Genomic DNA, 25,134 nt, shown 5'->3' with positions numbered 1-25,134 from the left:
CATCTCTGTTATGCAGTCATGCTTCCATTTTTGGAACATTTCTTTTTTAAATCTAATTATCAGTTCCCTGTACATCCATATTGATCAACTCAAACCTCATTTTTCCTCTTCACTGGGATGTTTCCTTTTTTTTCTTCAGAATTTCATGTTTGTTTGTTTTTTTGAATCTCCCTGGGATAATTTCCCTTAAAGCATTTTAGTCCATAAAGTTCTCCCTGTCCTTCCTCTGAACCCTCTGGAACCTGTTTTTCCAGAATATAGAGTGCCTAGATTTCCTGTATCACAAATTCTATGATAAGAGTGGTAACTTATCCCCCAGGTTCCCATAATTCTCACTCCAGCAACCAGTTCTTCCCTATGAGAATCAGATACAGAACAGAACTTACCCATGTTGGATATTTCACCTTTTGAAGGATGAAATTATCAACAAGAAAATTCATGAAGTTATTAACTACTTTGCTTTTGGCACAGTGCTCCAGCAAATGTCTGAATAATTTAAATTCCCCCATCACTACTATAGTATGCCTTCATGCTAAGCTTGTGATCTGTTTCCCAAAGTCTTTATTTATTTCCTCTTTCTGTCCAAATGGTCTGTAGTATACTTTAATGACAAAAATCACTTCCCTCCCTTCTTTGACTTTCACTCAAATAATGTTATGCCTCATTCCTGTGGTTCCTAGATTTCCTCACAAGTTCTTATATACAAAGCAACCCTTTTCTGCCCCCATCCCCTTTAACCTATCATATTTACTTTAAATCGGTACATCTCCTTTGTATTAGGATCTCTAGTTTTTCTTGTTTGTTGCCTATACTTTAAGCATATGTGCATAGACATTTGAGGCCATGGGCTTTATTAATGGCTCCTTTCTTGGCTTTTGTGTCCTGTGAATACTGGTGTTTCAGTTACTACTCTTTTCCCCTTTTGTGGCTTCACTCTATAGTATCTAAATAAGGGGATACTGCATAAGTTGCCGTATCCTTTCCCCATCATTATTAGTTTAAAGCACTTTTGATTAGATTTTCAAAACAACTGGTAAATACATTCTACCAGTCTTTGATAGGTGTACTCTACCTCTCATTAGAAATCTATCAACACCACATTGAAAGCCATCATCCATAAACCAAATCCTATTCTCATATACAACTTTTTTTAGCCAGCTGTTCACTTCCCAGATTAAATCTTCTATTCTGCACCCCTGAAGCCCCACAGCCTTTAGTTTCTTGCTGAAAACTTTCCTTGGCAATACTTTTTAGATTCTATATGGAAGTGTCCATACGAATGACCAGAAGAGAATAGCTGTTATCCATTTTGTTAAGTTTGGGAAGATTTCTGTTATATCTTGGATATGTGCCCAAGGAAGATAACAGATCTTAGTATCATCGTTATCAGGTCAACAAATAGATGACCCTATACCATGGGCAGGGAAATCACCAGATACCACTACTTTTCTCTTTTTCCTCTGCCACTTATCAGATTTTCTCATACCCGATATCTTTGTGGCTCTACTTTATTACTCTTGGAAAGAACAAGAAGCTTCTTCCCCTTCAGAAAGAGCATCAAATATGTATTAAGCTCTCATTGTACAGATGTCCTTTTTCTATCTCCCTTCTCCTCTGTGTAACACTTTCTGTTCTTTATCATGCCGAGAAGGAATCCCTTTCTTCACCATTGAAACCTTATTTCTGTTTCTTTTAGGAATCCTTCATTCTCCCTAAGAACCCGGAGTGTAAAGAGGTGTTCTTTAAGTCCCTTTACATTACCCTTTAGAAGGGAGATCAGCCTCACTTGGAACACAAATAATAGACATTCACTTGTGACATAAAAAGAAACATTTCACACTCAATGCAAGTTACTACACAATTTCCCCTACTCTCCTTAATTGTTGAGATTTTCAGCCTTGTTTCTTAAAAATGCTTATTAGTATTTACACCTCAACCATAAACACCTGGTTAAAACTTTTTACAGACAACTTTATTTAATATCCTTTCCTTTGTTTCAGCAACTCTATAGCCATGACCACCTCTACCTTCCCTTTAGTCTTGTCCCAATCTCATGTCAGTTTCACCAATTTGCCCCCTCCAATACTCTATTAATTTATTCAACCCACTAATATTTTCACTAATCTTTTGTTACTCACCTTGCTTTGTGTTGCCAACTATCTTTTCCTTATTCTTCTTAAATCTATTTCAGTTTCTATTCCTTAATCTTTTTACATTCTTCTTAATTATCTTTGATTCTGTTTCTCTTACAACCTGAAGGATAATCTGGATCAGTAAGTGAGCCTGGAGACTGTTCTTTACATTCTCCATTTTTCTCAACTTTTTTCAAGTTTCTCCTCTCAAAACTTAACCTTTGAATTTCATTAGGCCAAATCCCTTCAAATCAACTACATAATTTTCTTCTTCTTGTTTGGAAAAACCTTCTTTTGCTCTTTCTCTCATAATCTTCTGGCATGGAAACTAGAAATAGTATATTACCGGAGGCCATTTTAACAAATTAAAATAAATCATTATTTATTGACTAACTACTCTGGCCAGGCCCTATGCTAAATGCTAGAGATATAAAAGAAAAACAAAACAGTACCCTGTCCCAGAAGCTTACATTCTAACGTACAACATGTACATATATATTTATAAATAAGACGCATACAACGTAAGTACAAGGTAACCTTTGTTAAGATGTTAAGGCACTTCGAGCTGGGAGAACCAGGAAGGGCCTCCTGCAGAAGATACTACTTGAACTGAATCTTGAAGAAACCAAGTATTCTGAGAGGTAGAGGTAAGGAAGGATCATTCCAGGAATGGAGGACAGCCACTGCGATTAACAGGGAATTGTATGTGAGAAACATTGGGTTGGCTGGTATGGATGGACCATAGATACGTAATTCAGTCATGTTAAATGCTCCCATTCCAAGAATCTTGTCAAGATCACTATTAAGGATTGGTCTTCTATCAGAGGAAGTTCAACACTTATGACCTTCCTTTTTCCGGACTTTGGATTTCGGTGCTATAAAAATGTTAGAGAAGAAAAGGAGGAATTAATAAGTAGACCGATGTCAGAATTTCTTACGCTGACTTGCTTCAATGCATGCTTGGTACATTACAGGAAAACTGACCATTTGGATTTTCTTGTTTGTAGAAGATTTTTAACATCTCTACTGCTTCCTCAGCTTGATATCCAGGAATGCACTGTTGAAATGAGAAAAGCGAGAAAGCAAGATTATGCAAATATCTTTCATTGGAGACCAGAAAATGTATGTACCAAAGAATTCTGCAAGTCATTTCAAATATAACAATACACTTAAGGAAGCTAGGTGGCACAGTGGATAGAGTGCCAGGCCCAGAGTCAGGAAGACTCATCTTCCTGAGTTTAAATCTGGCCTCAGACACTTACTAGCTGTGTGACCTTGGGCAAATCACTTAACCCTCAGCTTCTCATCTGTAAAATGAACTCTGGGGGTCACTGGAAGTGTAAATGATGACATAAATCTCTTCTTTACTTTTTCCTTTTTTTCCAAAATGGTATCAAGGTTGCCTCAATTTAATATGTCAATCAATTAACAACTATGTATTACCTACTACATGTCCAGACAATTTAGCTGGGAAGACACTAACACATATGAAATAATCAATGAATAATTAAGTCCCATATTGTATGGCACTCAGCAGAAGAGTTATAAGTGCAAAAAGAACTCATAGTCTGGGAAAGTAAATGCTGGCTGGAGTAGTTGAGAAAAGCTTTATACAAGAGATGACACTTGAGGTGGGCCTCAAAGGATGGATATGATTTGAAAAGGTATGGGAAGCTATTTCAGATGAGCAGAACAACATTAGCAAAGTCAAAGAGAGAAAAACGGTTGGGGTTTTGTTTCGTTTTGTTTTTTTGCTTTATTTTTGGTGGGGGAGGGCAGTGAGGAGACCAGGGAGTGTGCTGAAAAGCAACAGGGAATAAAATAGCAGGGTAAAGAGAGTATTGAATGCCAGATAGGAGTTTGAATTTGATATGGAAAGCCAAAGAGGGCTTAATGGGTTGAGCTGGGCTATTCAGAAAGGGATGGAAATGGCAAGTGTGGGATTATTCACTCTGTTACTCAGTGGATCTGCACTCCCACCGTAATGAGCAATGATGGCTCCAAATGTAAAAGTGGAGGGCAATAAGGAGCCACTGCAGTTTTTCTGAGCAGGAAAGTGACATGATGAAAATGTATTTAAGGAAAACCATCCTGGCAGCATTATACAACATGGACTGAAGGGGTGAAAACTTGGTGTTAGGGAAACCAGTAAGTAATCCAAGTGGGAGCTAATTAGGACCTGAACTAAAGTGAAAGCTGTAGGAATAGAGGTTATAGGTGAGAGACATTACGGAGGAAAAAACTAGCAGGCCTCAGTAAATAATTGGATAGAGGGGATCTATGATCCTATGATTGAAGAGAAAGAGGCAAGAATGATCCTAAGATTTTTTGACCTGGGTGACATGGAGAATAATTGTGCCACCATTTAAAAAAAAAAAAAGGTAGGAAGGAGGAACTCAGTTTTGTTCCTTCTTTCTTACGTGTTTTTTTTTTTCCCACATTATACTACTCTTTTATTCTTTCCTTCCCAAATTAAAGCTGAATGGTACATAGAACTTAATCAACATTCCTTTCTAGTTAAGCTAAACCTGGAAGAAATAATGGGCACTGCCCCTCCTTTCCTTCTCCCATTTCCCCTAGGTCATTTCTTGTGCTTATGCACATACATGAACACACATATAAATAAGAGAGCAGAAGTTGATAAGACAAGTTTTATATTCGAAGCACCGTTATTCAGGAGAGATTGGGGGGAAAAGTAGGAAACTTTCTCTTTCAAAACATGGCCATTACCACACAGTAAAGTACTATACCCAAGGCCATGTCATCCTCAAAGAAATGTCTGCTTTGAAGGTGAAGTCAGGGACAAACTCAAGTTTTACAACATATGGTATTTCTTGAATACAAGGAAATTTATGCACACTTTCCTCCTATATGACAATAGCAAAGGAAAATAAAGGGGGGAGCTGGTGAGAGTCTCTTGTCCTTCTATACCCAGGGGGGTGGACTATGAATGTCCTCTTGGTCTTAAGGGAATAAAGCATTGTATGTTCATGTTATGAATGATTTCTATGTCTAAATTGTAAAAGTTCTTCCTTCATGTAGCCATTATAGTTGCAGGATGGCCCTATTAAGTTGTAAAACATGCATTCTGCACAAAGCAATATTAATGATGGCAATTGTGCCAGTTCTATGATATTAATATTAATATTAATCACATCCTTTTTCAAAGGGTGGATCAACAAGTCACTTACATGAAATGAATTTTAAATTTGACAGGTTATTTCTCACATTCTCTTTATTCTGGGACCTATAACACAGTTATGGGCCAGGAATATGCCTAAAAATCCAGAAAATGAGGAGCAAAGCCAAATTCCCCAGGTGCCTTGTTGTTCTCTTACTATGCAGAGGCTGGGGGTAAGAGTGTGTTGTCAGACTTTCTGGACACCTCAGAAACCATCTTTTAAATATTCAAACTCCAAATCTTGTTTTTTAAGCCAATATGGCCATAAACATATGCTACAACTGAACTCTCTTTTTCAGGCAACCTAAAAAAATACAAATACAACGCAAGCATATTGTGCGCATACATATACAGGTATATATACACGTTCAAGAGAGGTTCTACCCATATTTAACACCTAAGAACTCTTCCTTTTTCTTTTCGGGAACTTTGAACACTACACCTGACCTCTCATAAATGAGAGAGACAATAAACCAATTATACAGAATTCTATTAGGAAATTTTATAATAGAAATTCTTAAAGAGAGCAATAAATAGAAGTAACAGGAAAAAAAATGGAAAAAAACCCAAACCTTTAGGAATGTTTTAAATGAAGTTTAGATAAAGTTGCATGATTTGCTCTCCATTCTACAACAATTTATCTTCAGAAGGACTTACACAAATAATCATCTATTCTAATATGCAAAATCATAAATTGTTAAGAAAGCCTATTGCCCCCCTCCAATTGATTGCTAGCTTCAGCTTAGAAAAGTAATCTATCTTGTGATAGGGTCCTACATTCAACTTTTTTATCTCAGAACTTTTCCTCTCCAGGATTTATCCAAGGTTTAATCCTTCATATCACAACTATATATTTTTTAAGAAGTACAACTTTGGAGAATTTTGAAGTAAACCTACCATAATGCCCATCATAAGTTAGGCCTTTATTAAAAATAACATAACCAGGTCTAAACATATTTTATAAAACATGGGGATGAAAACAATCTTGTCAATGAAGTCATGGAAATTAGCATGGGCTCACAAGTTCTAAAGGAAATGTAGTTTAACAGATAAGAATTTCAATTAAAATTTAAATTTTTATCTATAGAATTTTTATTCCACTGCATTAAGCCCCTAATCTTCACTGTCATCAGATTAATGTAGGAAGGGTTAGTAAGAATTAGGAAAGTGTGAAGGAGGTTTGTTACTAATTTTGTTTTGTTTCTTAATTATTCATGAAGATGGGTCAAACAACTAAAAATTGGAACAGTGGAGTAAAATTTAAAGTTAAAGAAACTGGTATGGTTTAGCCAGGAGGAAACTTCAATTAGAAAAGGACCAAGAAACATGAAACCTAATAGTGATTGATTTCTGTGAAATATCATTGGTATTTAGAAATAGGACAGACATGGTTTAACTTGAACAAAGATATACTACATGTGCTGCAAATTATCATTAATGTAGATTAAGTCATATGAATTTGATGTGTTAAGAACTACACATATAACTATAAGACTTGACAATACTTACTAACATATGAATGCTGTAAACATTGGCCTTTACAAAAATGAAGGACTCTGACAAACACAAGGGATAGAAATTGTGTTGGATTACCCAGGAAGGTTGTAAAATCTCCTTCACTGTAAAGAATAAGTTGTACAGCTGCTTATCAGAAATGGCTTTGCTGTAGTTCTGCCCAGAGGCAAGGGTAAGAGCTGGATCAGATAAAGTCATGAAGTTCTTTTCCTGTCAGTTCATGACTGTTTAGAATCTACTGAACAGAAGGAGTGTAACTATTTACAACCACCAAACAAAAAGAAAAGTAACACTTCAAATAAGAGAAAGAGAACCATCCTTTTTTTGTTTTACCTTGAAGGGTGTCCCAGTATTTGGTAAGTCTGCGGAGGCAATATCCAGAACAGAGCCGCAACCTCCAAATCGTTCATTCTGGCAGCCGTATACAACAAGTGGGATTTGTGTGAAGGAATTAAGGTCTTAAACAGAATGAAGCCAAAGTATGTCTCTACCTCCAGTAAGTCAATTCAATCTAAAGTGAATTAAATCCAATATTTACTAAGCACCTATATGCAGGGAACTCTGTAGGACTCTGGGATAGAGATAAAGTTTAGAAAAGACTCTACCCTCACAGAGCATACAGTCCAACAGGAAGAAAAGACTCACAGATAACTATAACTTATGATAAATGCATTAGAGAGATGTAAAACAATACATTATGAGTTCTGTAGGGGAAAGTTTTTTTGTTTTCGTTTTTACCAACAAAGGGGATCAAGGAAAGCTTCATGGAAGAAATGGTAGTTCAGTGGGACTGCTTAGGCATTATTGTACCCATGTAATACCCATAAGCGGTGAGCAGAATATCAATAATTTGGAGACAGGAGGCATACTGCACATAAGCACCTCATAGATAGAGCACACACAAATGATAAAGGACTTAAAAACACTTAGTAAAATACAAACAAGTACAAATTAACATGGTTTAAACTAAGTACTAAAGGAATCAAGAAGCCTACGTTTCTCTTCTGGGTCCCTCAAATCATTTCATTTCCTTTGACAGGTGCAGAAATGTGTGCAGATGTCTCATTCTGTACACTGAATCTTTCATCTCTATTAGGAGGCAGGTAACATGTTTGAACATTAGTCCTCTGGAATCACAGTTGGTCACTAGGCTAATCAGAGTTCCTAAGTCTTTCAAAATCTTTACAATATTGCTGCCATTATATAAATTGTTCTCCTGGATCTGTTTACTTCAGTATGCAACAGCTCATACAAATCTTTCCAGGTTTGTCTGAAACTATTCCTTTCATCATTTCTTATGGCACAACAGCATTCCATCACATTTGTAACTTGTTCAGCCATTCTCCAACTGAAGAACAGTCCTTCAGATTCCAATTTTTTGCCACCTCCAAATGTTATAAATATATTTACACAGTTGTTTAGAATTTGTTTTGTTTAGCACCAGTCCTTTTAATCTACCCTTCCTTTAATTCTCCCTTCTTCCTTTTCCCCATTCTCTCCTATTTTCCTGTTAAATGAAATGTATTTCCATACCTACCTATATCTGTGTTCTTTTCTCCTTTGACCAGTTCATATGAGAATTAAATTCAAGAATCATCCATTTCCCCTATCTCTTTCTCCATGTTTGTATAGACTTCTACTTGCACAACCCAATTATGTGAGATAATTTTCCCTAACCTTCCTTTCCCTTCCCTCCCAGAGTATTCTCTTCCTCTCTCCTTCCTTTCACTTATAGGCCTTCTAACTGGACTCATTTTATGACTCGTTATGATAAGGTTCAGAGGGATCACCTATACTATCTCCCCACATTAGAATAGAAGCAGTTTATCCTTTTGTGATTGTGTTTACCTCTTGACTCCTATGTTTGAACTTCAGAGGTTCTATGCAACTCTAGTCTTTTCATCAAGAAAGCTTGGAAGTCCTCTATTTCATTAAAGTTCCTTTCTCTCTCCTACATTCCCCTTTCCCCCCACCATGATTATACTTAGTTTTGCTGAGTCAGTTATTCTTGTCTATAAGCCTATATGTTTTGCCATTTTTCAATTCCAAACCCTCTGCTTCTTCATAGTAGTAGTAGTTGTTAAACTGTGTGTGATCCTGACTGTGGCTCTATGATACTTGAATTCTTTCTTTCTGATTGCTGGCAGTATTTTTCCTTTGACCTGGGAGTTCTGGATTTTGGTTATAATGTTCCTCAGAGTTTTCATTTTGAGGATCTTTTAGGAGGTGACTGGTAAACTCTTTCTATTTCCATTATGCCTTCTGGTTCTAAGAGATCTGAACAGTTTTAAAATGTCTTGAAATAGCACATCTAAGCACATTAAAATTTTGTGTTATCTGACTTCACCTGGGCCTTCACTGCCCAAGGCAGTCCTTGTATTGCTCCCTAATTAATTTCCTATCTTATTTCATACAGAACTATTCCAAACTTTATCTTACTTCCTCCAGCCTCTCACATATACCCATCACCTTACTGCTTACTGTACTGTAATGTGCCCATCAACACAGAACATTGAACACCTGGAAGCTCCTGTCATAGAGGAAGCTTTTTGTACTCTAGGTAATTAGGACACGGACTTACAGGTGACATCTGGAAAGGGGTCACCTAATAAGAGTCAGAGGAACAAGTGATGGTTAGTGATTCCCTGCTGAGAGGTACTGAGGCATTTATCTGTCATAATGTTATTAATAACATTGATGTCTGCTGTCTTTCCACATAAATCCAGGATGTGATGGTGAATATCTCCAGATTAATGAAATCTGATGGTCAATAACAATTTCTGATAATTCATGTGGGGTCAAATGATCCCATGAGAAGAAACCTCAGAAACATGGCTAAGGATTATAAAGTCCTGGGCAATAAACCAAAGACCATAGAAGAATTGGTGAAGTTTTCATTACTACTATCATTTGAAGATAAGAGACTTCAGAAGAGAAAAGTAACTTTGCAAAGTAAACAGCTGGCTAAAAAGATGGTTTCTGAGAATGGGACCTAAAATTCTGTACCACACATTAAAAAAGAGGAATGATCACCTCTTGCTCTGAAATAGCATGCACTACTGGTGTAACAACATAGATATTTGCCTTGAGTCTTGCAAATCAAATCAAGAGGGCTTTAAATTTAAATGGGAGATGGAAAATGCTATCCACATCCAGAGAAAGAATTATGGAGTCTCAATGCAGATTGAAACATATTTGCACTTTGGTTTTTGTTTTTTCTTTCTCGTGGTTTCTTCCCTTTTGTTTGATTCTTCCTTCACAACATGACTAATGTAGAAATATGCTTAACATGAATGTACATGTATAACCTACATCAGATTGCTTGCTGTTTAGGGGAGAGGAAGGGAAAGAGAAGGGAAGAGGGAGAAAAATTTGGAACTCAAAATCTTACAAAAATGAATGTTGAAAACTATCTTTACATGTAATTGGAAAAAAATGAAATACTATTAAATGCGAAAAAAAAATTAAAAGGGATGAGAAAGAAAACTGCCTAGAGAATAGCAGCTACAGCATAGGAAGAAAAATAGCAGTAGAGGTGTCCAGTAATTCAAAGGAGTCAAAATTCAAGAAGGGAGTCAGTAATAAAAACCCATGGCTTCCAACAGTTACACATAAACGCAGGAAGCATGGGTAATTTTTTAAAAAGTAGACTAGAGATCCTGTAGTAAGGAGGTATATTTGAACTCAGAAAGATCACTGAGACTTAGAGGTATAAGACCCATGTCTGGATATTAGCTATATAAGGGTACACCTCAATCAGAAAAAAGAAAATAGATAAAGGGGGAAGGGGAACAGAGTAACATTTTAAGTTCAGAAAATATGCTCCTGTGAAGAAATCCAGGAACCAGAAATGGGGGGATATGACAGAAAACATTTGGATTAAGATCAACAAGGGAAAAATAGAAAGCAATATTTTTTTAAGGCAATTGAGGTTAAGTGACTTGCCCAGGGTCACACAGCTAGTAAATGTCAAGTGTTTGGTCTGAGGCCAGATTTGAACTCAGGTCCTCCTGACTTCAGGGCCGGTGCTCTATCCACTGTATCACCTAGCTGCCCCAAGGAAGCAATATTATTATGAGAGTATATCATAGACCACCCAAAGAAGTAAAATAGATGAGGAGGTTACCAAACAGATCATAAGTCTGGCACGGAGTGATGAATTAGTAGTGATGGTGGACTTCAATTATCTGGAAATCTGCTGGAACTATTTCTCTACCAAAAGCAGGCCAGCTAATAAATTCTAGGCTTATTTTACTCTTCAAAAAGAGAAAGCAATGAAGAACATTGTTATTCTGGGTCTCATGCTAGCAATCACAGAAAAAAATAATTGCTGAAGTAGAAATGATGTGAACTTTGAGAGAATAAGAAGCAATCCACCTTAGAGTTTAGATAATGGAAGAGAAGTCATGTGTAGTCTAATATGTATCCTATATTTTGTGAGAACAGATTTCAAAGAGTTCAAAGAAAGGTGAGGTAGAGTCTCATGGTCTAAAATTCTACAGGGAAAGTGTGCCCAAGAACAATCAGAATCTCTCAAGAATGAAATTCTGAAGGCTCAAACAGAAGAAATTGCAACAAAGTAGAAGAGTAGGCAAAATCTAATGTAGCCAATGTGGGTGAATAAGGAATTCAAGCATAAAGACAATATAGAAGATGAAAGCAAGGTCCAGTAAAGGAGAACGAACACAAAAGAGTGGCACAGTCTATAAGGGTAGTGCCAGGAGTGCTACAACACTGAATTAGCTATGAAAGGCTTTTTTTTTCCTATGTCAAGAACAAGAGCAATTAAGACATTGGTCCACTGATCTAGGAGAATGGGACAATGATAATAGACAACATTTTGTTTGTCTCTGTCATGCAAGATAAGTGAGAAGGGTATAAGTCACTAGACCTGGATTAACTACACCCCCAAATGCTTAAAAGATCTAGTAGACATGATTGTTAAACCACACTCATTCATCTTAAAAAGATTTTGTGAACAGGACAGATACCATAGGACTGTAGAAAGGCAAATATTGACCTGATTTAAAAAAAAAAATGAGAGAGGGAAGAGTCCAAGAAGGTGACCAATTCCTGACAAATTTCTAGAACACATCATTAATGGCATGGCTTTTGTTCATGTAGAAAAGAAAGTGATTGCCAAGAGACAGCACAGCTTCATAAAAAAAAAATAGGTCACATTATACTAACTTTATTTCTTTCTTTTAATAGTTACTGGAATGGTAGATCAGGAGAATTCCATAGTCATCAACGAGACATTTTTCAAAGTCAGTCATGCTATTTTGTTGGCAGGAAATATAGAAATGTAGGTTAGAAATAGGTGGGTTGAATTGGTTAAATGACCATTTTAAGAGTTATCATGGGGAAAAAAGGAGTAGACTTGTTGTTTGATATCTGAACACAGAACTAGGCACTATGTATAAAAGTTGAAGAGAGACATTTAGGCTTGATTTAAAGAATATTTTCATAACAGAGCTATCCAAAAATAAAATGGAGGTAGTAGGTTCTCAGGAGGTACTGGGTTCACCCTCAGTCAAGATCATTAAATGAAGGCTGGACTATACTCCATCAGGCATTTTGTAGAGGGGAATACCATTTAGTTATGTGCTAGACTAAATGGTCTCCAAGGTTTCTTCCAACTTGTAGAGTCTGTGAATGTTCAAGTCACAGACCAAAGGCTAGAGACACAGACAGTAATGACATATTTCTTTCCCTCAAAGTGTTTATAATAATAGTTGGCATGAAAAATGAAGATAACTAGTTGTTCAAATACAGGATTTGAAGTCAAAGAACATGGATTCAAGTTCTAACCAGGATAATTTATAATATATTAAATCAATTTACTATGTAATTAAATCATTCCCTCAAAGAAACCTGGATTCTAGTCATAGCTTTACTTCCTAGAAGCTTTGATGACCCTTGGAAAAACATTCAAAACACCTGTATTTCTGTTGCATTCTCTTTAAAATAGATGATATTTAAGGTTCCTTCTACCTGTGAAATTTTGTAATTCTAACTTGACAAAGGTTTGTTATTTATAAATTGGGAACTATATGTCTTTCTCACACACCTGTGCAGGTAATTAAAATAAAATTCTGCAATTATGTGTGTATGCAAAATGGATACACAAAAATCTATAAAACTAAGAAATTTTGAATTAAAACCTTTTAAATTAAAAGGTTGTTAGTTTCTTTCTAATCAGCTTTCATGCTCACTACTTTTTGGAAAGTTCATTGAATAAGAATATGCAATAAATAAGTTTGTGACATGTTATTTTACAATCTTATGTTCTCATATTGACTTAAATTATAATGTCATCGGTGCTTTACTTTCAATTTATGATTTACCATTAGATGGTACTGGCTCCCCATAGGCTAACTGTAAAGTTATTTTTCTTCTAGTTTCTTTAAATAGTTAATTGACTTATATTATAAGCAAATAATCAAATTTTATTTATAAGAACCACCCCCCATTTTTTTTAAAAAAAGAAATGACCTTTTGTAATTAGAGTATTTCATGACTAATTTTGAATTTTTGTATGTAGTGAAGGGGCAAACATCCAGATGCTTTTGTGGTCACATGAAAGGGACAAGAGCATAATCTAGCAAAGTCAAAGGATACTCATCAGGCGAAGGGCAGCAGCACACATTATACATGGCTCCACAGTGACATATAACACGGTGTGTTCAAATACTTCTGTTGGATTTCTACCAAAACGATGACACCACTCTAGGACCTGATCAATTGCTACCATTTCTGCATGTCTTGTAGCCTGAGAATAGAAAAAATATTTTGATGTTTCCACTCACTAAAAGTTATTGTTATTTTACTTATTTATATTCATTAACAAAAACAACCCATTAAAATCATTTCCTATTGTATATTCCCATACTCTATGACCATAATTCCTTGCCTTTGTCAAAATCATTAACAAAGGTATCCAAGTCTTCCAAACCAGCTGATAACAAATTCATTCCCCATATATATAATCATAACCTATCAAAAAAAGAAAATCTACAATTCCATAAAATTTCACTTGATTTAGACCTTTCTTTTAGACAAGAACTCAAGGGGAAAAAATCTATTAAACACACACAAAAGACACAGTTCAAAAGAAAGGATTTGAAAATAATGGTTCTGAATATTTCAGGGGAGCTCTGAAATTTTCATAAGCTTATGCCCCAGTTTCAAATGTGTTCTTAGATTTTCATGATTCCTCGCTCTAGGCAAATCTATATTTAATTTAATAGAGTATCATTATTTAACCTATCTTTAGGATAAGACTTTATATACAATACAAATTTTCTAAATGAAAGCAAACATTTAGTACAATAAATATCCTGAGAGCATGATATAATGTGAATTATAGATATTATACAAAACAATTATTTAGAGTATTTGCCAGCAGCATTTTATATCATGTAATGAGAAAAAAAATTATTTTACAATTGCAGAATAATAGAATTTATAATTGGAAAGCATCTCAGTGATAATTTATTCTAATTTCCTTCATTTGCAGATGAAGAATCTGAGGCAAAGACGGATAAAAAATTTTTGACAGGGAAACTAAATCAGGGGAGTGCTTCCGATGCCATATACTTAAGTTTCAGCAAACTATCTGTCAAAGTCTCTCTGCGTGTAGAAAAGATAGATGTGTATTAGATGATATTACAGTTAGGAGGAATGAAAACTTGTTGGACTCAAAGATTAGTGAGTCTATGTCAACTTGGAAGGAGGAATTTAATGGACAGCCAACATCCCCTGCACTGTTCTATCAAAGATTTAAATGAAGGCATATATCAAGCAATTTGCAAATGACACAAAGCTTGTTGGGACACTAAACACAATAAATGACAAAATTAAGATCCAAAAAGATCTTTATAGGGTAAAAAAAATGGGCCAAACTGAATAAGTTGTAATATGGATAAAGAACAAGTTTTATATTTGGGTTTAAAAAAATCTACTTCAAAAAAACAGTTCATGTGGAAATGATCTGGGAGTTTTAGTGACATGCAAACTCAAAATGAAAAATCAGTGTGATATCATAGCCAAAAAAGTTAATGCAATTCTAGGGTGCCCCAAGAGGCATGGCTTCCCAAACAGAGAAGTTAGGCCACATCTAGGGTATTGTTTTCAGTTCCTGGCACTACATTTTACACTGAAATGTGTTCAAAAGAAGGCAGTTAGAATGGTTAGAGGTCTAAGCAACATGCCATAGGAGGATCTGCTGTAGAAACTGGGGGAGGAGGGGACATTTAGTCTGGAGAAGAAATGGTTTATATGGGACATGAAAGCTGTCTTCAAACATCTGATGAATTGCCATGTGGAGGGGAAAAGAGACCTGCTTTGCTTGCCAAACAGGTGGTCAACCAGCCAACAAACTTTTATTAAGCACTTATGTTTTGTTAAACGAAGTGATTACAAAGAAAGGCAAACACTTGGTTCCAGCTTTCAAGGAGTTCATATTCTAATGGCGGAGACAACATGCAATAACCATGTACATAGAAGTTGAATACAGTGTAAATGGGAAGTAATCTCAGAGGGACAGTACTGGTTGGGGGGGTATGGGAGAGTACCCATGAAAGGCCTCTTGTAGAAAGTGAGTTTTGAGCTGTTATGAAGGAAGGCACGCCTTATAGGTGATAAGGAAGTGCATTCTAGGCAGAGAGAAGATCTAGTAGCAAAGAGCAAAAGTTGGAGAAAGATTTTTGCTCCACAGAAGGAAAAATTCCTAAAAATTAGAACTATCCAGAAGTGAAATGAATGGGCTCCATCAGGAGATACTGGAATCCTCATTGGAGTTCATCAAACCCGGACAGAATGACCATTTGTTGGAGATGTTTTAAAAGGGATTTTTGGTCAGGTATAAGTTGGAATAGCTGGTTTCTGAGGTTCATTTCAGATCTTAGACTCTGTAGTACCCTGAATAAGGTATTCTTTTTATCTATCCAAAATTAGGAGTGGTAAAAATGAAGACTCAGAACATATAGTCTATTCAAAGTGAGCCTATCAGATCAGTGGTGAGTGGGACACAGGGGTAAAGATAGGAATCCACGTTGGTAGGTCATGAGACATCTCTTGGGATAAGTGATGAAGAAGAGAGCTTCTGACCTTTTTTCCATTTTTTCAGAAAATTCTGCTAATGTAGATATTTCAAAAAGACAAACAGGCATGGTACCCTATTCTCAGGGGCGTCATAATAGTGGTAATGAAATGTGGGATGTAATAGTGGTCTATGCCTTGTCTTACAACACTTTGCTTATTTATAGAATGCAATACAAGTCACCCTGGTCAGATTCTAACTTTCCCTGATAATTACTGAATGTGAGAATTCTGGTATATGGACTTTTAGGGGACCAGACTTATGATTTCATTGATATACGGAACTACTGATGACTGCCTCAACCAGTATAGATTGCCATCTGTTCTGCAAAATAAAGTCTCAGAGGACTGCTTTATGTATAAATTAAGGGAAGAAAAAACTAAGGGTAGAAATCTTAGTTCACATACAAAGACATATTTTAGCTAGATGAATAGAGCATGAGGAATTCTACAGAGAGCAGTAATCAAGATGGTACCAGACAGAAGGTATAGCACCAAAGGTATTGCTAGAGGGTTTAGTTTATATAGTCTATCTGCTCATTGTACTGAGAGTGATATGTATAAAAAGGTGTCTTTATCTGAAAGTTCATGACTAGTATAGTCCAGAAATGGAAAATAAACTGGGGACCTTGATCAGAGATGATGTGAGAAAGAAGACCTCACAGTGAGAAATTTTCCCATAGGAATATGTAAGCAAGCTTTGTCACAGTTGGAATCCAACATAAAGAAGTAAGGATTTCTACCACAACTAAAATGGCATCATACCCCTGGATCAGAAGCAGAGTCATGGCAAAATATAATAGGAAGAGAAGAGAGCTGGTAGGTAGAGGTCATAAGAAACAACCTGTTGGCTAACTCCACCGGGATCCCAAATATTTATTTTGTGTCACTGGACACCTAAGGCAGCACCATATTGCAACTGGGTAGCTAGATGGCTCACAGTGGGTATACTGTGGGACTTGGAGTCAGGAAGACCTGAATTCAAATGCTGCCTTTAGATACCTGGTGGCCATGTGATCTTGTGTAAGTCATTTAACCTCTATCAGCCTCAATTTATTCATTTGTAATTCACTCGCCTCACCGTGTAGTTGTGAAGATCAAATGAAGTAACACGTACAGCGCTTTGCAAACTTTCAAGTGCTAAATAAATGCTAGCTGCTATCAGTATGATGATGATGGCCATCAAAAGTCTCAGGCAGCTGTGTGTAAAGTCTAGAAAAAGTCCCTGTGGCCTACCAGTGAGTTGTTATGATAAATGTGGGCCATACAGACATGAGCAGAGGAGCAGGAGCCTATCTGAGAGTCACTCTTCCCTTTGGTGCTGTGTTGATTTGGAAGGCAGATAACTAGACCTAATACAGGTACCCTCAGCCCGCTGCTGGTGAATTAATACTAACAAATCTGGTTGAGGTTTAGTGACTGCAAAGTTTACAATCTATGAAAGAGCTTGTTTGGGTGACTGACTTGTCAGCTGTCCAAATTCAAGTGGTTTGTTTTGTTTTGTTCTGTTATTTAACTGGGCAGCTGCCTGCAGACTATGATGTCCAGGAGTGCAAATGATACTGAATATGAAGCTACAGACAAATGATGGCCAGCAGCTCTGGTGTTACCTGAAGAAGTATAATTGAGCTCCCTCCCAGTTCTCCCCTCCCCACCAAAAAACAATCTTCTTTAAACATATCTAGAAAAATGCACCAGACCAAATCATAATAGGGAATCCAATTTTAAAAATCACAGTGAGTCACTTTCCTAGCCCAAGTCAGAATAGGAAAGCTGACAGAGAGGTTTGTGGACCCTGGGGACAGGGTCTAGCCAGGAACAGGTCAGAGTGTAGAATGTTCCAACTCAGAGAAAGGGTGTGCACCAGGGCAAGAGGAGGTATCAGACCCATGCTGAGAGTAGAAACATACGCCAACTGGCAGTTTTGTTGCTCACAACTCAGTTTTAGGTCATAGATACAGGGAAAACTGAGAAAGGAACCTACACCTAGGAGTGGTGTGCTGGGAGAAGGAGCAGTCATAAAGAAGGAGCATAGGAACAGGAATAGGAGCCCTACCCTGTGCACCAAGCAAGGAACAAATTCAAAAGCAAGCAGGAGCAGTGTGGCTTAAATCCCAGGAGCTAAGCCTAGTCTGAAGCCTGCAGAAAAATAACCAGGATAGGCTGATAGGGACTGAGTCCAGCAGTAGTGTACTGTTGCTCAGACTCACACCTAAGTCAGGAATTTGCAGACCTCAGACCAGAGGGACAGTGATCAGATTTTGCCTTGGATCAGATCATTTTGGAGCACTGAAAGTTTGTAGGTCCTCAGCATGAACTGTACCTGAGAACCTGGAATAACAATGCACACTACCAAGAAAGCAGCAACAAGATCAGTCCAGACCTCCCCTCCAGAAGCACCCAGAGCCTGGCATTAATACCAAGTCCCAAGTCAAAAGGCAGGCTGGAAGACTGAGCAAATAAAAAAAAAAACCTACCATCAAAAACTATCATGGTAACAGAGATGCTCAAGATAAAACCTAGAAGAAGAAAGTGACCCCCAAACATCTGCAAGTAAAGCCTTAAAAACACAGTTTGGGCACAAATTCAACCAGGATTCCTAGAAGATATGAAGCAAGAATTGTAATAAAGAGTTTAAAATGTTTTTTTTTTTATAAATAAAGTGAGAGCACTATAGGAAAAAAATGGGGGGGGGGGATGAGAGTTATCAAAGAAAGAAATGGAAAGGGAAATAATAGATTAGTACAAGAGGTATAAAACCTTGGCCAAGCAACAAACTTCCTGAAAATCAGAATGAACCAAACTGAAGTCAATAACTCCTTGGGACAACAAGAAATATTAAAACAAAATCAAAAGACTGAAAAAATAAAAGAAAATATAACCATAGGAAAAACAACTGACCTAAAAAACAGAAAGAGGAGAAAAAAATTTAAGATTAATTGGATTTCCTAAAAGCCATTACCAAAAAAAAAAAAAAAGGGTCACCTAAAAGAAACTCCAAGAAATAACACAGCCAAAATCGAGAGCTTCCAGATCAAAGAAAAAATACTGCAAGCAGCCAGAAAGAAAGAATTCAAGTACCAAGGCACCACAGTCAGGATCAGCAGCCATCCCTACAAGGGAGTGGAAAACTTAAGGGTATTACATTACAGAAGGCAAAGGAAATAGGCTTACAATCAAGAACAATTTATCCAGAAAAAGTATAATCATATGTGGGGAGGGTGAATAGACTTTTAATAAAATAAAGGACTTTCAATTATTCCTGAAGAAAAGGCCTGAGCATTGGTGTCCCTCTGCTTCAGATACAACTATGATTGAAAATAGCATTCAGAATTCCCACTTATGATGCCTGGGACAATATGCCTTGAGATGCCTCACTGTGAGAACACAAACTTCCTTCAAAATTGCCCCAAATTACCTGACACTGACTGTGACAAAGCTGGGGGTGAGAGAGTGGTAAAATGCAGGGACAAGAGCTCCAAGAGATCAGAGGCAAGGAAACTATGGGAGACTATAAGTCTCCTGCTGGGATAAAGCATGGAGACAGCTCCCTTTCCACTGTTATCACCTATTACATCACAGAGATGAGAGATTTTCTGATTTTTAATAATATTAATAACAAAGTGAACTAGAAACATTTTGGAGACAAAGTGAGGCTGTAGATATTACCTAAGAAAAGTGCTTGCTTCAGGTACAGTGGGGTAGCATAGACATTGTGAGATGGGTCACACTCTACTATGCACAAAGAAAGCAAGAAAGGTGAAACACCCTGTTAAGAAGCAGGTTCAGTTACAGATTATGGGGGTTTTCCTTCCCTCTTCTCACCCTTTCCCTACTGCCACTAATAATTGTGCCATTGCAGATGTTACCAGAGAGCTGAACACGGAGATGGAGGAATCAGGATTAGAGGCTGAGGGTGCTAAGCAGGATAGAATTTACAGCAGTAAATAGGTACAGAAGACTGGCTCCTGTTCTGACCCAGATGGGGTGCCATTCATATGTAAATGATATAAATAAGTCAGATGGGAATCCCATAAAGTGGGATTTTGTACTGCATATTTCCAGTGGGCTGGAACCATTACCATATTTTTATATAATTATAGTTTTGAATAATGCAAATTTTAATATATGGGACCACTTCACAGGATTTACTATTCAGGTTAATGGGGACTTAGCATTAAAAAAAAAAAAAGGTCTGTCAAAATAAAAATGTCACTAAAGCATAAGAACCTATATGTGGAGATTTTTCTTTTAATAAATTGATTACATATACTCCCACCTTCTCCCACAATTACCAGATGTTCCTTCATTCCCTTTACTATCATCATCTCTGCTTAAGATTTTATTTTATTTTATTTATATATTTATATATATTATTTATTTTATTTTAGGCAACATACATTTTTAGTTTGATTAACTTCATTCCTCCCCTTTGCCAGAACTTCATTGTTATAGACCATGAGGCACCCAACAGGAACTTCTCCATTTTCTAGGGCTTCTTTAGCCTGTAAAAAATAAGAAGAAGAAAATTTGTGATGAAATATTCAAATATGAAGCAATAATAATAACTAGGATTTACCTTGCACTTTAAAGTTTTCAAAGTACTTTACATATTATAACTCATTTGATCTTCACAACAATCCTATGAGATGAGAATTATTATCATTCCCATTTTACAGGAAACTGAGGCTGAGAGAGTAGTTCTAAAATAAAATACATTTATGAAACATATAAGGCTGCAAGAGTTTTTTATGAAACAGCACTATATCCATCTTTCCAAAATATACTTCTATCAGCAGTGTTCGGTACCTATCCTGAAAAATTCATCAGCCAGGATCCATTCTGCTTCTAAAACACTGAATCCTCTTTTTTGTGTGTTTATATGGCAGCTAGGTGGTACAGCAAATAGAGCACTGGACCTCTAATCAGGAGGATCTGAGTTTAAATCCTGTCTCAAACACTTGCTAGCATGTGACCCTGGTTGTCACTTAACCTTTGGCAGCCTTGGTGTCTTCATTTGTAAAATGGGGATAATAATAGAACCTGCCTCCTAGAATTATTGTGAGGATCAAATAAGATAGTATTTGTAAAGTGCTTTGCAAACTTTAAATTACTATATAAATGCTAGTTATAAGTATCAAACCGCTTTAAATGCTTTTGTCCATCCAAATCACAAGAAGCCTTTCAAAAACAAGATGAGACAGCAACTAAGTTTCAACATGTTTAGAATCATCCTTACAATAGGGCTTCCACTATTAAAAAAAAGTGCCATACTGGAATGAAATATTAATATGCTTGATGCTCTCCCCACACCCTGCTTCCATGTAACTGTGGTCATCATACACTTACCCTTCTTTTGGCAAATAGGTCTGAAAGGAGATGCAGCTAATGGTAATAAGCAAAACTTCCTTTTTTCAGCCTGTGCCCCAGAGGTGGCAGAGGCTATATACAAAGGAAGGAACCTATAGTTGGCAGGACTGTCTGTAGTATACATCTTGTCTTAGTTCTATAATAATAGTCAAAGAAAGAATTTATGCAAATACATAAAAAAGGAAAATGACACATTGTGGAGAGAATATGCCATGGGAAAACACATTATAATCCACTGTTGGTAGAGCTATGAAGTGGTATTGCCATTCTGGAAAAATAGATTGTATACTCCAAAAGTCACTAAATTGTATGTACTACTCTTTACCTCAGCTGTACCTCTATAGCACTTATACCCCCAAGTGACTAAAGAGGAAAAGGGTACTATGGACAAAAACATTTATAGCAGCTCTTTTTGTTGTGGCAAAGAATTGGAAACTCTAAGAGCACCCATAAACAGGGGAATGGCCGAACAAATTATGGAACATAAATACAATGAAGGATTATTTTAAGTAAATTAAGGAGACCAGACATGCTAAGATATAAAGGTGAGATGGAAGTACATTCAAGGCATGGGAGATAACCTGTGTAAAGCTGTGGAAGAAAATAGAATGCCAAGTTTAGGGAAAAGTGAATACAGAATAGAAAGGGGATGTCAAGGTAGAAAGGTTGTATTTTACCTTAGAAGCAATAAAGATTCTTGGCCTTTCCCAATTTCTTCAATTGTTAGTCCCTCTCCCACTCAAAAATTATTTTATATTTATTTTATGTAAAATTTGTATTTATCTGTATATATGTTATTTCCTTACAGTAGAATGTAAGCTCCTTAAGATCAGGTTTGGTTTTTTTATTCCAGCACCTAGCATTTCAATAGGGAACCAGTGAACACTTGTTGAAATTGAATCGGTGATGATGCCTTCAACAAAAATAGGAGAGGAAATGAGTTTTGTTTTGAATGTGTTGAGTTTGAAATGTCTATGGGAAAATAGGGCAAAGCTAGCTAGTATAGTTGGCAATGTGGGCTGTGGCTAAAGAGGAAGATTTGGGCTAGATATATAGATTTGAGAGTCATCTGCACAGAGATGATAATTGAACTCAAGGGAGTTTATGAAATCATGAGACAGAGGATATATAGAAAGAAGAAAGGAAAGCCCAATACTTCTGAGAAACCCAGAATTAGGAGACAGGAGATGGGTGATGATTCTGCAAAGGAGAATGAGAAAGTGCAGTGAAATAGGTAGGAGGACAACTAGGAAACAGCAGCGCCCTAAAAGCCATGGGAAGAAGAATCTAGAGGAGAGGCATTTAAACAGGGCAAAAACTGCATAGAGGTAAAGAAGGATAGTTAAAAGTAAAATTGTGAAATAGCAGCCATAGAAGAAGACAAAAACTAAAGAACACCAGAAGGGCAGACAGATGGAAATGCCTAGGAATGGGAAGAAAACCAGGAAAGTACTAAAGATTATAAAGGAATGTTGAATTCATATGCATATGTGTGTGTGTGTGTGTGTGTGTGTGTGTGTGTGAGTGTGTGTATATGTATTCACTATAGGCTAGTAGATAAATGGAACAATCTAAAGAAGAGGGGAATGTTGAGGACAACAGGAAATGATCTTAATACTTCACAGTAGTATGCAAAATTAGCCTAGGAATACATGTGACCAGATGCAAGCAAGAGAATGAAAGAGCTGAGTTGTAGGTACATGTTATGACTTCTAACTAGTTTCCCTCTTATATAACAACCCTTTTATCAGAGAAGACTGCTGTCTGTTCCACAACTCAAGTACTCACATGCTGAGACTTGATTAGGATTTCCACCCTAATAAACATAGTAACTTTAATAATTAGACCTATAACTAAGAGCTCAGATTTGGAGTGGATCTAGTTTAAGAGACAAAGGAAGAGGGAACAGATAGACTGGAAGGTAAGAAGTAATGAGCAGGAAAAAAAAAAGAGGTCAAGGGTGCCAATGAGAGAGCAAGTAGAAATGAACATATGAAATGAAACAATACGACTAGGATTATTTAGTAAAACAATCTCCTAAGATTTAAATGCAACTGTGTGGGCCATTTCAAACATGATCAAAAGGAAAGGCAGGAAATTTAGAGCAAAGGTGTATGGGGGGGGCAGGAAGGGGGATGGGGAATGGGAACACAGTTGAAGTCAAACCCATATAATACCATTCTGAGTTCAGGCTTGTTCTAACGAAAAACTGCCAGGATCACATTGCAGAGGTACATATTGTGGAATACTACCACTTTATACACCTATAGCTTTGGGCAGTTGGGGATATGTATTTTTTTTCCTACTTCCTTACTGTTATTCTACTTTTCTCCTACTCTTCTATCTTTCTATGTCCTATCTTATCTCTCATCATATTTGTACAGTGCATCAATTATATTATTTTTGTGATGCTATAGACTACTGTTGAAACTTTAAGGAAAATATGTTGGATGTATGAAAGAACCAAGAAGCCTGTGATAATTTAGATGCCCAATCCTCAGTGATTTTTCCCAGCTTAGGTGACTAAATATTTTACCTGGGCAGAGATATGTACATTAGGGTAAAAAGCCTAAAGTCCATGGAGAATATCTGGGACCATTACCATGTTCCACTCACTTTATAAAAAAGACACTAAAAAAGAGCATAAGCAAATACGTTTGGAGGAAGATTGTGGATCTATGCCTTACCATGGTGTTGAGATGATCCTGAGTTCTCAAAGGTTATGCCATTGGAGTACAAGTTCTGGCAGGTCCTACCAAGCTGGAAATTCTACAAGGATAGATCTGGTATTGTCCAAACATCAGTCTAGGTAAGATGAAAAGCTCACCATAAGGCTGGCTCTGCCAGGAGGATATATCTTTTGTTCACAACAATTATAGAAAACTATCTACTAAGTTATTCAATCTGTATCAGTGGAAAGAGCACTCATATGAACAAAATTACAGATCCTTTAAGTATGGAAGATAAAGTATATCAGAGAAGCAGTATATATGGTATATTAGAAATAGTATGACATTTGAAGTCAAAGTCAACAACCATTTATTGTGTTTACTTCATTCCAGGTACTGTGCTAAGCTCTAAATATATAAAGACAAAAGGCAAATATTGTCCCTATACTAAAGAAGTTCACATTCTAATGGAAGAAACAAAATGCAAACAGCATGCACACACATACAAGAGATAGAGTAACCAGAAAGTAATCTCAGAAGAAAAGCACTAATGGTGATTGGGATGGGTGGGGGGAGCAGAGGAAAAAGCCTCCTGCAGAAGGTGAAATTTGGGCCAAATCTTGAAGGAAGCCAGGAGGCACTGATGAGGTCGGACCGAATTCCAGGGTTCTAATTTTGGTTCTGCTACTTGCCACCTACATGACACTTGCTTAACCTCTAATGGTCTCAGGCTCTTTGTCCATAAAATGAGAAAGTTGGATCTGATGAACTCTTAAGCCTATATTAGCTTTGCTAACAGATTAAATAATAATAATGATCCTGAAATGTTCTTGTTATTGTTCAGTTGTTTTAGTTGTGTCTGACTCTTCATGACCCCACTTGAGGTTTTCTTGGCAAAGATACTGGCGTGGTTTGCTATTTCCTTCTCTAGCTCATTTTACAGATGAGGAAACTGAGGCAAACAGGGTTGAGATTTCTTTTTTTTTCTTTTTTCTTTCTTTTTCTTTTTTTTTTTCTTCTTCAGGCAATTGGGGTTAAGTGACTTGCCTAGAGTCACATAGCTAGTAAGTGTCAAGTGTTTGGTCTGAGGTCACATTTGAACTCAGGTCCTCCTGACTTCAGGGCCAGTGCTCTAACCATTGCATCACCTAGTTGCCCCAAGAGA

At 36.8% G+C, this 25,134-nt stretch overlaps 1 protein-coding gene across 1 annotated transcript in view; it reads right to left on the bottom strand.

Moving 5' to 3' along the window:
* Nucleotides 1-2,584: 2,584 nt before the first annotated feature.
* Nucleotides 2,585-25,134, bottom strand: part of ADAT2 (adenosine deaminase tRNA specific 2) — a 33,453-nt gene continuing 10,903 nt past the window's right edge. The window contains 5 exon segments of the mRNA XM_027850749.1: nucleotides 2,585-3,007; nucleotides 3,117-3,189; nucleotides 7,162-7,268; nucleotides 13,450-13,600; nucleotides 20,331-20,435. Of these exon segments, the coding sequence (XP_027706550.1) occupies nucleotides 2,964-3,007; nucleotides 3,117-3,189; nucleotides 7,162-7,268; nucleotides 13,450-13,600; nucleotides 20,331-20,435 (480 nt within the window). The 3' untranslated portion in view covers nucleotides 2,585-2,963.

The sequence above is a fragment of the Vombatus ursinus genome, unplaced genomic scaffold (assembly GCF_900497805.2).
Source record: "Vombatus ursinus unplaced genomic scaffold, bare-nosed wombat genome assembly UNPS02009132.1, whole genome shotgun sequence".
Classification (NCBI taxonomy): Eukaryota; Metazoa; Chordata; class Mammalia; order Diprotodontia; family Vombatidae; genus Vombatus; species Vombatus ursinus.
This window is presented reverse-complemented; position numbering and strand designations above follow the sequence as displayed.